Consider the following 13,563-nt stretch of genomic DNA (forward strand, 5'->3'; position numbering starts at 1 on the left):
TGAAACCTGAAAAAACACAAAATCACCAACCTGAAACCCAATATCCTTCTACATAGGATCAGCATAACTCTTATTCCAACTAAAAGTAGTCTTCAATATCCGTTTACTCAACGATACCTTTTACAAGGTAATATCAATGATTTCTGCTTCACGCTCACCAACCTCCTCCAAATAAAATAAGAGACCAACAAAGACTCGGAAAGTGCCATCTCATACTAGCATGGTAACTGTTGTTGTAAGAAAATTCAATCAACGGAAAATGAGTATCCCAGCTACCCTAAAACTCAATCACACACTTCCTAAGCATATCCTCCAAGGTCTGAATCGTCCGCTTAGACTGACTATTAGTCTAAAGATGAAAAAGTGGTACTAAAATCCAACCGTGAACCCAAAGATTCATGTAACGACTTCCAAAACCTAGAGGTAAAAAGCGAACCTCTATCCGAAACAATCGACACTGGTACAATATGAAGGGTGACAATCTTATCGATGTACAATTGTGCCAATCTCGAAGCTAAATATGAAATCTTAATCGGAAGAAAATGAGCTGACTTGGTCGTACTGTCGACTATCACCCAAATAGAATCATTACCCTGCCGGTCACGTGGTAAACCAACCACAAAATTCATAGCAATTTGTTCCCACTTCCACTCCGGTATAGGTACTGGTTACAAATAGCCAAACGGTCTCTAGTGTTTCAACTTCACCTGCAGGCAAGTCAAACACTTAGAAACAAACGCTGCAATGTCCTTTTTCATTCCGCTCCACCAATACGTACCCTTAAAATCATGGTGCAACTTGGTAGAATTCGGATGAACACTGTAAGTTGACCTGTATGCTTCCTCTAGAATTTGAACACTCCAACTGTTATGCAAAATCTAGAACCATACTTGAGAACCCATCAACATTCACAAAATCAGAATTCCCATTTTGAAGAACCTCATCCATAATTTGTTTCAATTGTGGATCTTGAACTTGTGAAACTGTAATTTGATCAATGAAAACAGGTTGCACATGCAAATGAGCTAACAAGTTGCCACCCTGAGAAATCTGAGAACAATGATCTGTATCCAAAATATTATGCCATCCGTGAATTATAGGCATACGACCAACCTCAGAAATATGAGCCAAATTTTCTGAAGGCTTTCGACTCAAAGCATCGGCTACCACATTAGCCTTACCGAATGGTACTGAATAGTACAATCATAGTCCTTCAGTAACTCCAATCATCTCCTCAGTCTCAAATTAAACTCACGTTGATCAAAGATATACTTCAAAATCTGGTGATCAGTAAAAACTTCGCAAGTTGCACCATACAAGTAATGCCTCCAAATTTTTAAGGCAAAACTCATAGTTGCCAACTCAATATCATGAGTAGGATAATTTACCTCGGGCTTCATAACTAACAAGAAGCATAGGACCACTTAGAAGTAGATTTTTCTTGGACCATTTAGAAATGCCTTGCTTTGAACGGTCATGAATAGTCTGGTAGCGCTTAGCAAACGAATATAGAAAGTCATTGAAACTAGTGAACCTCTTAAGGGGAGTGCGAGCATGAGGAGGATTCATCAAATCATGGGTGGAACCCAATGAAGGAGGAATTGTCTTACATGAGTGTGGAGGAATTGCCGCAGTTAGAGGAGAAACCTGATAGGAGTTAAATACTCATATGTATTGAGTTGTTTTCCGCATGCTTTTACTATGTTTAATCGTGATTTTCTAGTATTTTGTATACCTTACAGCATATGTGAGTGTTTCAAGGATTGAAGCAAAGAGACGATGAAATCACATTTGAGAATCTGACCCGCTGCACTATTTCGCAATTTTGAAATAGTTAGAGACTTCTAACGAGTTTGTGTTCTTCATAAGACATAAAGTAGACATCCTGAGCATTTCAGGGGTTCAAGAACCAACTCATTTGGAAATATCTACACCGAATTATGAAATTTTGAAGTTAGTAGTTGTGCAGTAGACAAGGTGTCTCGGATCAAGACACCCCTCTTTGGTTTGTGTCTCGATCCAAGACACACTGGCTTTAGTTGGTGTCTCGGATCGAGACAAGGTAAAAAAAGAGGCTTTTCATGTTTCAAACATAGGAGACAAGACTTGGGACCGATCCCACTTTTGGCTAGACACAACTTGTACTTGGTATCATTGTTTCCCATTTTGTAAGCCTTATATAACGCACATTATCTCCAAATTAGGAATACACTTTATATAGAATATTTCATCTTGTTTTAGTTGTCGTATTCAGTTAGGAGTAGAGTAGTTTTAGAATTTTATGCCTCCATCTTTTCCACCATTTTTGTGGTTTTGAAGCTTTTATGGTTGTAAGACTAAGATTTCTATTATTGAATGCAAGCTTTATTAGTTGAATCTTCATTATCTTGTCTATGATTCATCGATCTACATTTCTACTCAAGGTAATTATTTGTACTTTTGCTATGTTATTCCATTGTTACTTTGTAGTTAATGTCAATTTAGTTATGGTTGGCTAAGTTCCTAGTTTAGGGGTTGTTTATGATTGCCATGTATGATGTTTAGGTGAATAGGTTGGGTTTTGGATTAGAGTTTTGTTGTGTTTCTTGGATCTAATGTCTAGATTAAGTTAATCCCTTAATCATTGATTTGTGTTTGATTAATAGAACGAGAGTAATCTAATTAAACGAATCTAGTTAAGCACAAACTTAAGACTTAAATGCACTAGGGTGATTTAGGGTTTAAGTGGTTGTTTGGTTGCGAATTAATCGTGTTGATTAGTATAATCGAAGTCTAAATGCGTTAGGGTGATTTAGATTTCTCTAGGATAGCTTGACCCGAACTAATGTCTATATACTCAACTCAATTAGCTAGGATTCGCTTTGGCATGATTAACAATCTCTAGGTGCCTTTTATCTCTTGTTTTAATTTGTGTTTAGTTAATCGTTGTTCAATTAGTCTTCTAAATTATAATTCAATAGTTGTTTAATTTTAGTTGTTTGCTTATTGAAAACAAAACAAATGCCATCTTTGTGCTAAACGAATTAAATAACATTTAAGTTCATTCTCATCATTGCTTCTATCACTCTTTGTGGGATCAACCTCGTTTTTATCGAATACTACTAGTTGTGTAATAACCCGTATTTTTTTATAACTTGTTTTGGTGGTTGGTTGTCCGTTTAAAGTTTGGTTTGTGATGGACTTTGGTTGTGTTTTAACTTCGACTTGTGCTCGTTGTGCTTCCGGCTTGTTTTCGGATTGATTTATGTGCGAATTAGCATATGTGGTACCTTGGTTGTGTCATGTTGAATGACTTATGTGTACCCCTTGAACCTTTAAGTATTTGATGTTGAATTGATTTATTTCCGGATTGTTATCGAAACAATGTTTGCATGTTTTCCAAATCTGCTATGCTCTAGTAAAACGTCCATATCTCCCAATTTAACCGTCGGATCGGGCTGCCCTTTGGATATGTTGTACCTAAGAGGATTATCTTTCATTCGACCGTTCGGATCGTCGTTTTGACCTCTTTTCGGGTCAACCGGACCTATAACCGGACCTGCTGGGTTGAACCGGTCGTAGGTCCGGTCCACTCTGATTTCTGCATTGGCAGTGAGTCAACCGGTTCAATAACCGGTTCTGCTGGACAGAACCGGCCGTAGAACCGGTTCATTACGAGTTTGCTTATAAAAACTTCGTTTCTCGACCAAATCAGCCCCCACTCGTTCCCACAAACCCTAAACTGATTTCTAAACATTTATAGACAATTCCCAATCACATTTTGGTGCCTCAAGACACTTGGTAAGTGTTCTAACATCCTTTCCATCATTCAATTCATAGTTTACGTAATCGAATTGTTTGGGTATTCATTGGTCCTTCGGTTTTTCATTGTTGTAGCCATTATTCCACTATTTTTCTGAGTTTTCCTTGCTCTTTTGGATTGCTAAGGTAATTAATCCTTCCTTTACCCTTTTAATTCGAATCGTTGGTGTGATGGTTGTTAGATTTCAATTTTAAATGTTAGTTTTGTGGCATGTAATTATATGGGCTGTTTTGATTTGGTTTTCTTATTATTGTATCAAATTCATTGGCAATACTTGTTGGGCATTTATTGTAGTCGTTTATGCTCTCTAGAATTCGGTTCGTTCATGCGTTGTATGGATTTCTTAAAAGGGGAATGTTAGGGCTGTCCATAATTTCATTGCCATGATGTTGTTGTTTAAAGAATTAGATTGCTATAAATTGTTTTAGTTTGATTTTGTTATAGGGCTGTAAATAATTGAATTAACCTGTGTTTGGTGATTAAAAATCAAATTGACAGAGTTGGATTAGTTTGGTTTGAGCATATCAAATTGTTTGTTATTTGGCTTGATAATCATGATCAATTGATATGTTTTGGTTAGAGGTTTTGAAACTGAAAATGTAATTGGTTTAAGCTTTTGAGATGAATTGGATTCATTAAAGTGTCATGGCATGGTTGTTTTGAGGTTGGCCTGTTTTGCCGATTTTGGCTAAATGTTGAATTTGTTGTCATGTAATGTTTTGATTGTTTAAATAAGTTAGTTGGGTTGTTTAACATTATTGATTAATATTGGATTGTTGTTAACATGTTAGTATGATGTATAAATTATTGTAAATCTTGATTGGGCATGTTTAATGTTAGAGGGCATGCTAAGGTGATTGTATATTTTATGTTGGCCGTTTGAACATGTTTGCCCATTGAGAACTTTTGTCGAGAACCTTATGAGCGTTATGATATTTTGGTTATTGAGTTCTTATTGAGTTCCTTGTTTTCAAAATGGATTTCATAGTTTATCAAAAGATGACCTAAATATTAAACTCTGGTTTTACTCTGGTTGGATTTTGGTTCGGGTTAGACTTGGGTCGCCCGATTTGTGAGAAGATGCCTTGCAATTGTTGTAACTTGGCTGACTCACCATGTTGGTTTTAAACTTGGTTTATGGATTTAACTAAGTTATCTGAAATGGATTTTCGGATCATGTTTTCAAAGTGGGAACTCAATTTGACTTAACTGATTGTATGACTCTGGTGACAGTCCGAGTAAGTATGATTATTCCACGTTGGTTTATGCTTTGGCATTTTGACTATATATGTATAATGGCGTTATGATGGTTTATATGTTGGCTTGATTGATATATGTGCTAGTCGTATGTGGTGTCTAGTACTCTTTAGAGTTAGGAGATGATATTAATTATTATATATATTTTCTTAGACCCGTCGACTGCTCGTGCTTCAGAGTCGGATCAGGTTTAGTTGCTTGTCAAGTTTTCACGTGGATTTGCAAGCAGTGAGTTTGTACTTACTATTTACCGCTTTATTAAGTAAATTGTTATTTTAATATTAAATATATATACTGTGCGTATATTTCGAACTGTTTTTATATTATGGCTTCTAGTTGGAACATGCTACCTAATGGGCATCATTAGGACTGCGTGCGCACCGGTAATGATCTGGGAAAGGTAATTATGGTAATGTGGTAACTCGGTGTGAGCATAGCTCTCGGGACCAAGTAGAGTAACTCGGTGTAGCTCAGCTCTCGGGACTCTGGTATAAGTGTGGTCAGTGGTAACTCGGTGTAGCTCAGCTCTCGGGACCAGACCTGTTGGATTATGTTTATTATTTAGAATTGTGGATTAGGGTTCCAACTATTATTCGTAATATCGTTATTAAATGTTTTAAACGGTTTTAAAAGGTTTTCCACTTAATAAATGTAGATAGTGGTATAAACTCATCTCAGTATATCTGACCCCGTTGTTTTCCCAATTTTCCCAGGGTTATGATCTGAGAGAGTCTGGTGATCTCCGCATTTACTTTTCTTCGGAGGTTCCATTTATTTTTGATAAACTGTAAAACTGTTTTATTCTTAGACCGCAGTAGTAACTAGACGTCTTTATTATTACTGTATATTTTGTCGGATTGGTTCAACTGGTTATATTGCTTTGGCATGATTATAATATTTACATTGATTTATGATAAATCTATATTAGTCTCGGAATTGACTAAGCATGTTACATTAATTGTGGAATATTATAACTGCTAGATTTAGGCTGAAGTCTCGGTTGCCCCCGAGCATTGGTTTCTTGCAGGCTTATGTATTTGTTGGTTATCCGCAAGGCTTGCTACGGGTTTTGGTACAACCATACCCATACCCTAGCGCCGGTCGCGATTCATGAAAATGGGTCGTGACAAACTTGGTATCAGAGCTTTGGTTTCAAACCAAGGCCTTATGCATGTTATGTATTATGTGTTTTGGCATGATAAGTTGATGTCGTGTCATAGGAACTACTGCGGAATTAGGATTCGTGTCTTGTCTTTTAAAATGTCGTCTTTTATTTTCAAACTTTCAGCCTACATCCTATAGGTGATGTCTGTCAGTCTTTATTTGGTGTTGATGTTATGATTGACAATTAATTTCACTTGGATGTTACTTGCTGTGTTTTATCATGTTGAGATTATTTAACTTGGGTAATTATAATTGCTTTCAATTTCTCGGGAAATCATAGGTTGGTAAATTTTTCTAAACTCATACTTGGGTATGATGTTGTTTGATAAATTTTGGCGTTTATGCCTGATGCGATTTAAAAAAATATGGTACGGATACGGTTATTTTGCATGATGCGTTGCACTGCTTTTGCCTTATTAATAAAGTACATCTTGTCTTTGGCCTCGATTGTTGATTTTAAATGTGATCGTATGTTGGGCGTTAGCCTTGTTTTTTTTTTCCTATTAAAGAGATAAAACGTGTTTGATGGTCATGCATTGTTTGACCACATGTTGATTTAAAGATTTTCATTGACAATATTGTTTTATCCAATTTGTGTTTCAACACAAAATCATAAGAGAAGTTTGATTTTAAATTCTTAAAAAGTTTGATTTTTGGTTGAGCTACCAGTAAAAAGAAATTCCTGTATTTTGAAATATTATGTTTGGTTTGGTGTTAACAAGGGATGATTTCAAAATGATATTTTATGAGATGAACCATTGTTTTAAGAATTTAACGTTGAAGTTATTTTATCATGTTGTAGTATGTCAACATTTTAAATTTTTTTTGGATTTACGGAATAGATGTTTGAAATCAAAGATTTCTCATTTGAGTTTTAAATTACCGTTTAGCGGTTGGTTTAAGTTGAGCTCCCAAATTTGGAAGGATGGAGATTTTATTAATATATTTTTCCGGATTTACAAATATTTTAAATACGTCTTATAAACGATTGGTTTGGGTTCGACTTGGGTCACCCTAATTTAGGAGTTGAGCTTGGCAGTTGTAATGACTCGGCCAACTCGATGATTTTATTGTTTGAGATACTTGGGTATCCATTTTAAAGCAACTGATTAATTAGAAGAGACTTTTACAAATTGTGATTCTGTTCTAACCTTGGGGCTCAGCAAAATTTGGAAGTTTTCGTATTTGATTTTAATTTCAAAACGAATTTTGGAACGTACTATTAAAGGATGATATAATTACATGGTAATGAGATTTCAAAAAAAAAATGTGTTGTGGCATGTCCTGATTTGTCTTTTAAGTATGTTTAGGGTTAATTGTGTTCAATGGCATACTTGGGTGAATTACGGTTCATAGAATTCGTAATATGTTGGTAATAAAAATTAGTTGTATAATTCGCTTGTCTGTTGGACTAAGTTGATCGTGTTTGTTGTCTCTACGTGTGGAGTAGCACGTGAGATGATTTACTCACGTGGTCAAGGTTGGTTTACCTTGATGTATGATTCTAAGATCGAAATCTTTGGGTTTCGATATCGAGGAAGACGAGGGAAATACTCCCTTGGATTGGCTGATGATTTCGGGTTATCCTAGAACGGATATTAGAAACTCTGAACCGAGAAGATAGACCATTGTATTAATACACTGGTGTTTCCATCAAGTCTGAAGATGCGATGCAGGAGCTGGCGGTAAATTTTTATAGGAACGTATTTTATGTGCTATTTTCTTTGGATATGCTCAGTCATGATTGAGATTAGTTAGATACTTTTTCTAGTAGAGGTGTAATGAAGTTATGAGGAGGAGTTGTTGTATAGCATCGAATTTTGGTAGGTTGCAAGTACGGAGTTTAAGAAATATTTTGAGGTTATCAAGTGCACATCTCACAGAGTGTAACGTCTAGCAAATGTTTTATTGTGAAATGAATTTCACAGGTTGATTTTTTAAAATATTTGAAATACTTTTAACACGTAATTGTGCCCAGACATATCATGAACGTGCATTTTAAAGGTTACGAACAGGATTGCATTAAGCATTGAGTATGTTCACTAAATAAAAGATAAATTAATAATTGATACATGCATCACGTGCATAGAAATGATTAGGGTTGGATGCAACTCTTTGGGGATGAGAGATGTCATCACCCTGGCGCACAGTTATGTAAAATGGATTTTGTCAATAAAGTGTTTTGAGGAAAGTATTTTGAATCAAACTCGCGAGTCCCTTTGGGGTAAATGTATCTTATAAAGTTATGGAATTTCAAATGATTTTGAACTGTTGCCGAGAGAAAGCTAGACAAATACTCTGTGATGATGGTGTTAAATTATGGTCGATGACATTGTTAGGGATCGGTCGGTGTTTTCAGAATCTTGTGCTTCATAGAAAGTAAGAATGATTTTGAGGTTGCGCTCGAGATATAGTTATGCTAAGTGCGGTATAGTGTAGTTTAGAATAGAAAGCTTTCGTGATAATTAAGGATTTTTGGATTAAGGATGTTGGTTATACTCCATGTGTGCGTATACACTATATTTTTGTTTTAAACGAAACTTTATTTTTCCAGATTTGAATTGTCCAAAGTATTTTGGTGTATTGATATAAAGGTATGTTTATAAACAAGAGATTTACATTGTTGATTTTACCTTTTTGAGGAAAGGAAGAAATTTTGTCAAATTGATTGAAAAGGGATAATAAATTTTTCGCTTGAGCGATTTCTTCAAATTGTGTTTTTGTTTGAGAAAATTTAAAAGCGACTTAAATTTTGAATGTTTGAAACATCAATGTGCATTTTGAATATGGGGAATCTTGCCACAGTTTGACTTTTACGAGAAAAGTATAAACTATTTAAAAAGTGTTTTAAAAAGTTTGAATTAAAGAGAACATAAATTTTGTCAGTTGAACTGATTTACAAATTTGCAAATGTATTAGAAAATAAAAAGAAATTTCGGATTTAAAATGTGAATATTTTGAAAATTTTCAAGGGTTTGCAAAATCGATGGTTTTTCAACTTAAAGGTATTTCGATTTTGAATGAAAAAGGAGGTGTAAGACGTAGACTCTTTTAAACATGGTGGAAAATTTTGTATATAAAATATTTTATACCCACAGGGGTTGGTTTTGAGCATAGCTGACAATCCGGTCGCAGTAAAATGGTCGTATTGATCTTTCGTTGTATACGAGATTATAGTCAATTGATTGAATAATTCTGAGAGTTTGAGTTCGATTTGGTTATGTGAGATAATTGATTCAGAATCGGGAATCGCGGTTAATAGGTTTCGACAACCATGATCGGTTGATCGATTTTGTTAATTAATGGTATTATTGTAATGTTTGTATATTGTTTTGAGCATGGTTGAACACTTGTTGTAAGAGAAATTTTTTTTAAGTTGTCTGATGCAGTCAATGTTCAGTGTAGTCATGGCGCTATGTTTTTGAGTGATTGGGAGAATCATTTTGATGGATATTGTTTGTCACTAATATAGAAATATTTGTTATCACAAAAGAGGTCCGCTTTTCTTTGAATTGCGATATGAGTTATTATGTTTTATGATTCACAAGTTAATTGCATTATCGAGTTGGTACTAAATCGTTTGGATTAAAGGATTATTATAATGTTAATTTTGGAACTGGAACATTATCAGAAGCTTATTGGGTTTTGTTATCGATAATTTTGATGTAGAGATGCTATAAGTGGAAGTAAGTAAGTGTTTTTAGAACGATAGATTTTATCAGCTATGTTTACAGTGTTATTGTTTTATCCGAGGCAAAAGATTTTGGTATTATAGAATTAGAGTTGAGCTTAGCGCTTAATCTTGTATTTGACATTGAGGATTTTATAATAGATGAGTTTCGAGGTGGTTCTGGAAGCCACTTTGGTATAGAGTAATTGTGACTCTCAGTTGAATAATTGTTTATTATTCACATTGTGTTGATCGAGTGATTGTTGAAGCACTGAGTTGATAGAATAGAAATTTGTGCATATGTGTGTTGTGACCATTTGAGTTGTTGATTTATATGAGTGGTGGTTTTGAGTTATCATTCGAGGAGCAACCTGTTAAGTTTGTGGTTACGCAAGTGCGTCGGTTGATGAATAACAGAATTCCTACGATTACAGTTTCAATTGGTTACTTGGTGGAGGAATGTTCTTGAGAGATAAAGTTTGTTATGCAAATTTGTTATTATGCTTTCCTTAATTCCTTTGGGTATCATGATTATGTGATCTTACGTTGGTCATGTACGTTTTGTATGGCTTGCTATGTAGTTTTATGTTATGTTTTACGTCGGTTGTTTTTGTGTTAAAATCGAGGACGATTTTGTTTTTAAGTTGGGGAGAATGTAATAACCCGTATTTTTTTATAACTTGTTTTGGTGGTTGGTTGTCCGTTTAAAGTTTGGTTTGTGATGGACTTTGGTTGTGTTTTAACTTCGACTTGTGCTCGTTGTGCTTCCGGCTTGTTTTCGGATTGATTTATGTGCGAATTAGCATATGTGGTACCTTGGTTGTGTCATGTTGAATGACTTATGTGTACCCCTTGAACCTTTAAGTATTTGATGTTGAATTGATTTATTTCCGGATTGTTATCGAAACAATGTTTGCATGTTTTCCAAATCTGCTATGCTCTAGTAAAACGTCCATATCTCCTAATTTAACCGTCGGATCGGGCTGCCCTTTGGATATGTTGTACCTAAGAGGATTATCTTTCATTCGACCGTTCGGATCGTCGTTTTGACCTCTTTTCGGGTCAACCGGACCTATAACCGGACCTGCTGGGTTGAACCGGTCGTAGGTCCGGTCCACTCTGATTTCTGCATTGGCAGTGAGTCAACCGGTGCAATAACCGGTTCTGCTGGACAGAACCGGCCGTAGAACCGGTTCATTACGAGTTTGCTTATAAAAACTTCGTTTCTCGACCAAATCAGCCCCCACTCGTTCCCACAAACCCTAAACTGATTTCTAAACATTTATAGACAATTCCCAATCACATTTTGGTGCCTCAAGACACTTGGTAAGTGTTCTAACATCCTTTCCATCATTCAATTCATAGTTTACGTAATCGAATTGTTTGGGTATTCATTGGTCCTTCGGTTTTTCATTGTTGTAGCCATTATTCCACTATTTTTCTGAGTTTTCCTTGCTCTTTTGGATTGCTAAGGTAATTAATCCTTCCTTTACCCTTTTAATTCGAATCGTTGGTGTGATGGTTGTTAGATTTCAATTTTAAATGTTAGTTTTGTGGCATGTAATTATATGGGCTGTTTTGATTTGGTTTTCTTATTATTGTATCAAATTCATTGGCAATACTTGTTGGGCATTTATTGTAGTCGTTTATGCTCTCTAGAATTCGGTTCGTTCATGCGTTGTATGGATTTCTTAAAAGGGGAATGTTAGGGCTGTCCATAATTTCATTGCCATGATGTTGTTGTTTAAAGAATTAGATTGCTATAAATTGTTTTAGTTTGATTTTGTTATAGGGCTGTAAATAATTGAATTAACCTGTGTTTGGTGATTAAAAATCAAATTGACAGAGTTGGATTAGTTTGGTTTGAGCATATCAAATTGTTTGTTATTTGGCTTGATAATCATGATCAATTGATATGTTTTGGTTAGAGGTTTTGAAACTGAAAATGTAATTGGTTTAAGCTTTTGAGATGAATTGGATTCATTAAAGTGTCATGGCATGGTTGTTTTGAGGTTGGCCTGTTTTGCCGATTTTGGCTAAATGTTGAATTTGTTGTCATGTAATGTTTTGATTGTTTAAATAAGTTAGTTGGGTTGTTTAACATTATTGATTAATATTGGATTGTTGTTAACATGTTAGTATGATGTATAAATTATTGTAAATCTTGATTGGGCATGTTTAATGTTAGAGGGCATGCTAAGGTGATTGTATATTTTATGTTGGCCGTTTGAACATGTTTGCCCATTGAGGACTTTTGTCGAGAACCTTATGAGCGTTATGATATTTTGGTTATTGAGTTCTTATTGAGTTCCTTGTTTTCAAAATGGATTTCATAGTTTATCAAAAGATGACCTAAATATTAAACTCTGGTTTTACTCTGGTTGGATTTTGGTTCGGGTTAGACTTGGGTCGCCCGATTTGTGAGAAGATGCCTTGCAATTGTTGTAACTTGGCTGACTCACCATGTTGGTTTTAAACTTGGTTTATGGATTCAACTAAGTTATCTGAAATGGATTTTCGGATCATGTTTTCAAAGTGGAAACTCAATTTGACTTAACTGATTGTATGACTCTGGTGACAGTCCGAGTAAGTATGATTATTCCACGTTGGTTTATGCTTTGGCATTTTGACTATATATGTATAATGGCGTTATGATGGTTTATATGTTGGCTTGATTGATATATGTGCTAGTCGTATGTGGTGTCTAGTACTCTTTAGAGTTAGGAGATGATATTAATTATTATATATATTTTCTTAGACCCGTCGACTGCTCGTGCTTCAGAGTCGGATCAGGTTTAGTTGCTTGTCAAGTTTTCACGTGGATTTGCAAGCAGTGAGTTTGTACTTACTATTTACCGCTTTATTAAGTAAATTGTTATTTTAATATTAAATATATATACTGTGCGTATATTTCGAACTGTTTTTATATTATGGCTTCTAGTTGGAACATGCTACCTAATGGGCATCATTAGGACTGCGTGCGCACCGGTAATGATCTGGGAAAGGTAATTATGGTAATGTGGTAACTCGGTGTGAGCATAGCTCTCGGGACCAAGTAGAGTAACTCGGTGTAGTTCAGCTCTCGGGACTCTGGTATAAGTGTGGTCAGTGGTAACTCGGTGTAGCTCAGCTCTCGGGACCAGACCTGTTGGATTATGTTTATTATTTAGAATTGTGGATTAGGGTTCCAACTATTATTCGTAATATCGTTATTAAATGTTTTAAACGGTTTTAAAAGGTTTTCCACTTAATAAATGTAGATAGTGGTATAAACTCATCTCAGTATATCTGACCCCGTTGTTTTCCCAATTTTCCCAGGGTTATGATCTGAGAGAGTCTGGTGATCTCCGCATTTACTTTTCTTCGGAGGTTCCATTTATTTTGATAAACTGTAAAACTGTTTTATTCTTAGACCGCAGTAGTAACTAGACGTCTTTATTATTACTGTATATTTTGTCGGATTGGTTCAACTGGTTATATTTCTTTGGCATGATTATAATATTTACATTGATTTATGATAAATCTATATTAGTCTCGGAATTGACTAAGCATGTTATATTAATTGTGGAATATTATAACTGCTAGATTTAGGCTGAAGTCTCGGTTGCCCCCGAGCATTGGTTTCTTGCAGGCTTATGTATTTGTTGGTTATCCGCAAGGCTTGCTACGG

At 35.2% G+C, this 13,563-nt stretch overlaps 1 protein-coding gene and 1 long non-coding RNA gene across 2 annotated transcripts; one reads left to right on the forward strand and one right to left on the reverse strand.

Moving 5' to 3' along the window:
- Positions 1 to 344: 344 nt before the first annotated feature.
- LOC130014816 (uncharacterized) lies at positions 345 to 2,303 on the reverse strand. Its single transcript, XM_056103755.1, has 6 exons — positions 2,286 to 2,303; positions 1,389 to 1,647; positions 1,256 to 1,297; positions 891 to 1,163; positions 708 to 844; positions 345 to 593 (listed from the first exon to the last, which is right to left on the reverse strand). The coding sequence occupies exons 1-6, from the start codon at positions 2,301 to 2,303 to the stop codon at positions 345 to 347; spliced, it is 978 nt and encodes a 325-aa protein (XP_055959730.1).
- Positions 2,304 to 5,235: 2,932 nt separating this feature from the next.
- On the forward strand, positions 5,236 to 5,995 carry LOC126655096 (uncharacterized). Its single transcript, XR_007632892.1, has 2 exons — positions 5,236 to 5,287; positions 5,773 to 5,995. It is a non-coding gene; the product is annotated as an uncharacterized LOC126655096 (long non-coding RNA).
- Positions 5,996 to 13,563: the final 7,568 nt, after the last annotated feature.

Source organism: Mercurialis annua, linkage group LG7 (genome assembly GCF_937616625.2).
Source record: "Mercurialis annua linkage group LG7, ddMerAnnu1.2, whole genome shotgun sequence".
NCBI classification, from domain to species: Eukaryota; Viridiplantae; Streptophyta; class Magnoliopsida; order Malpighiales; family Euphorbiaceae; genus Mercurialis; species Mercurialis annua.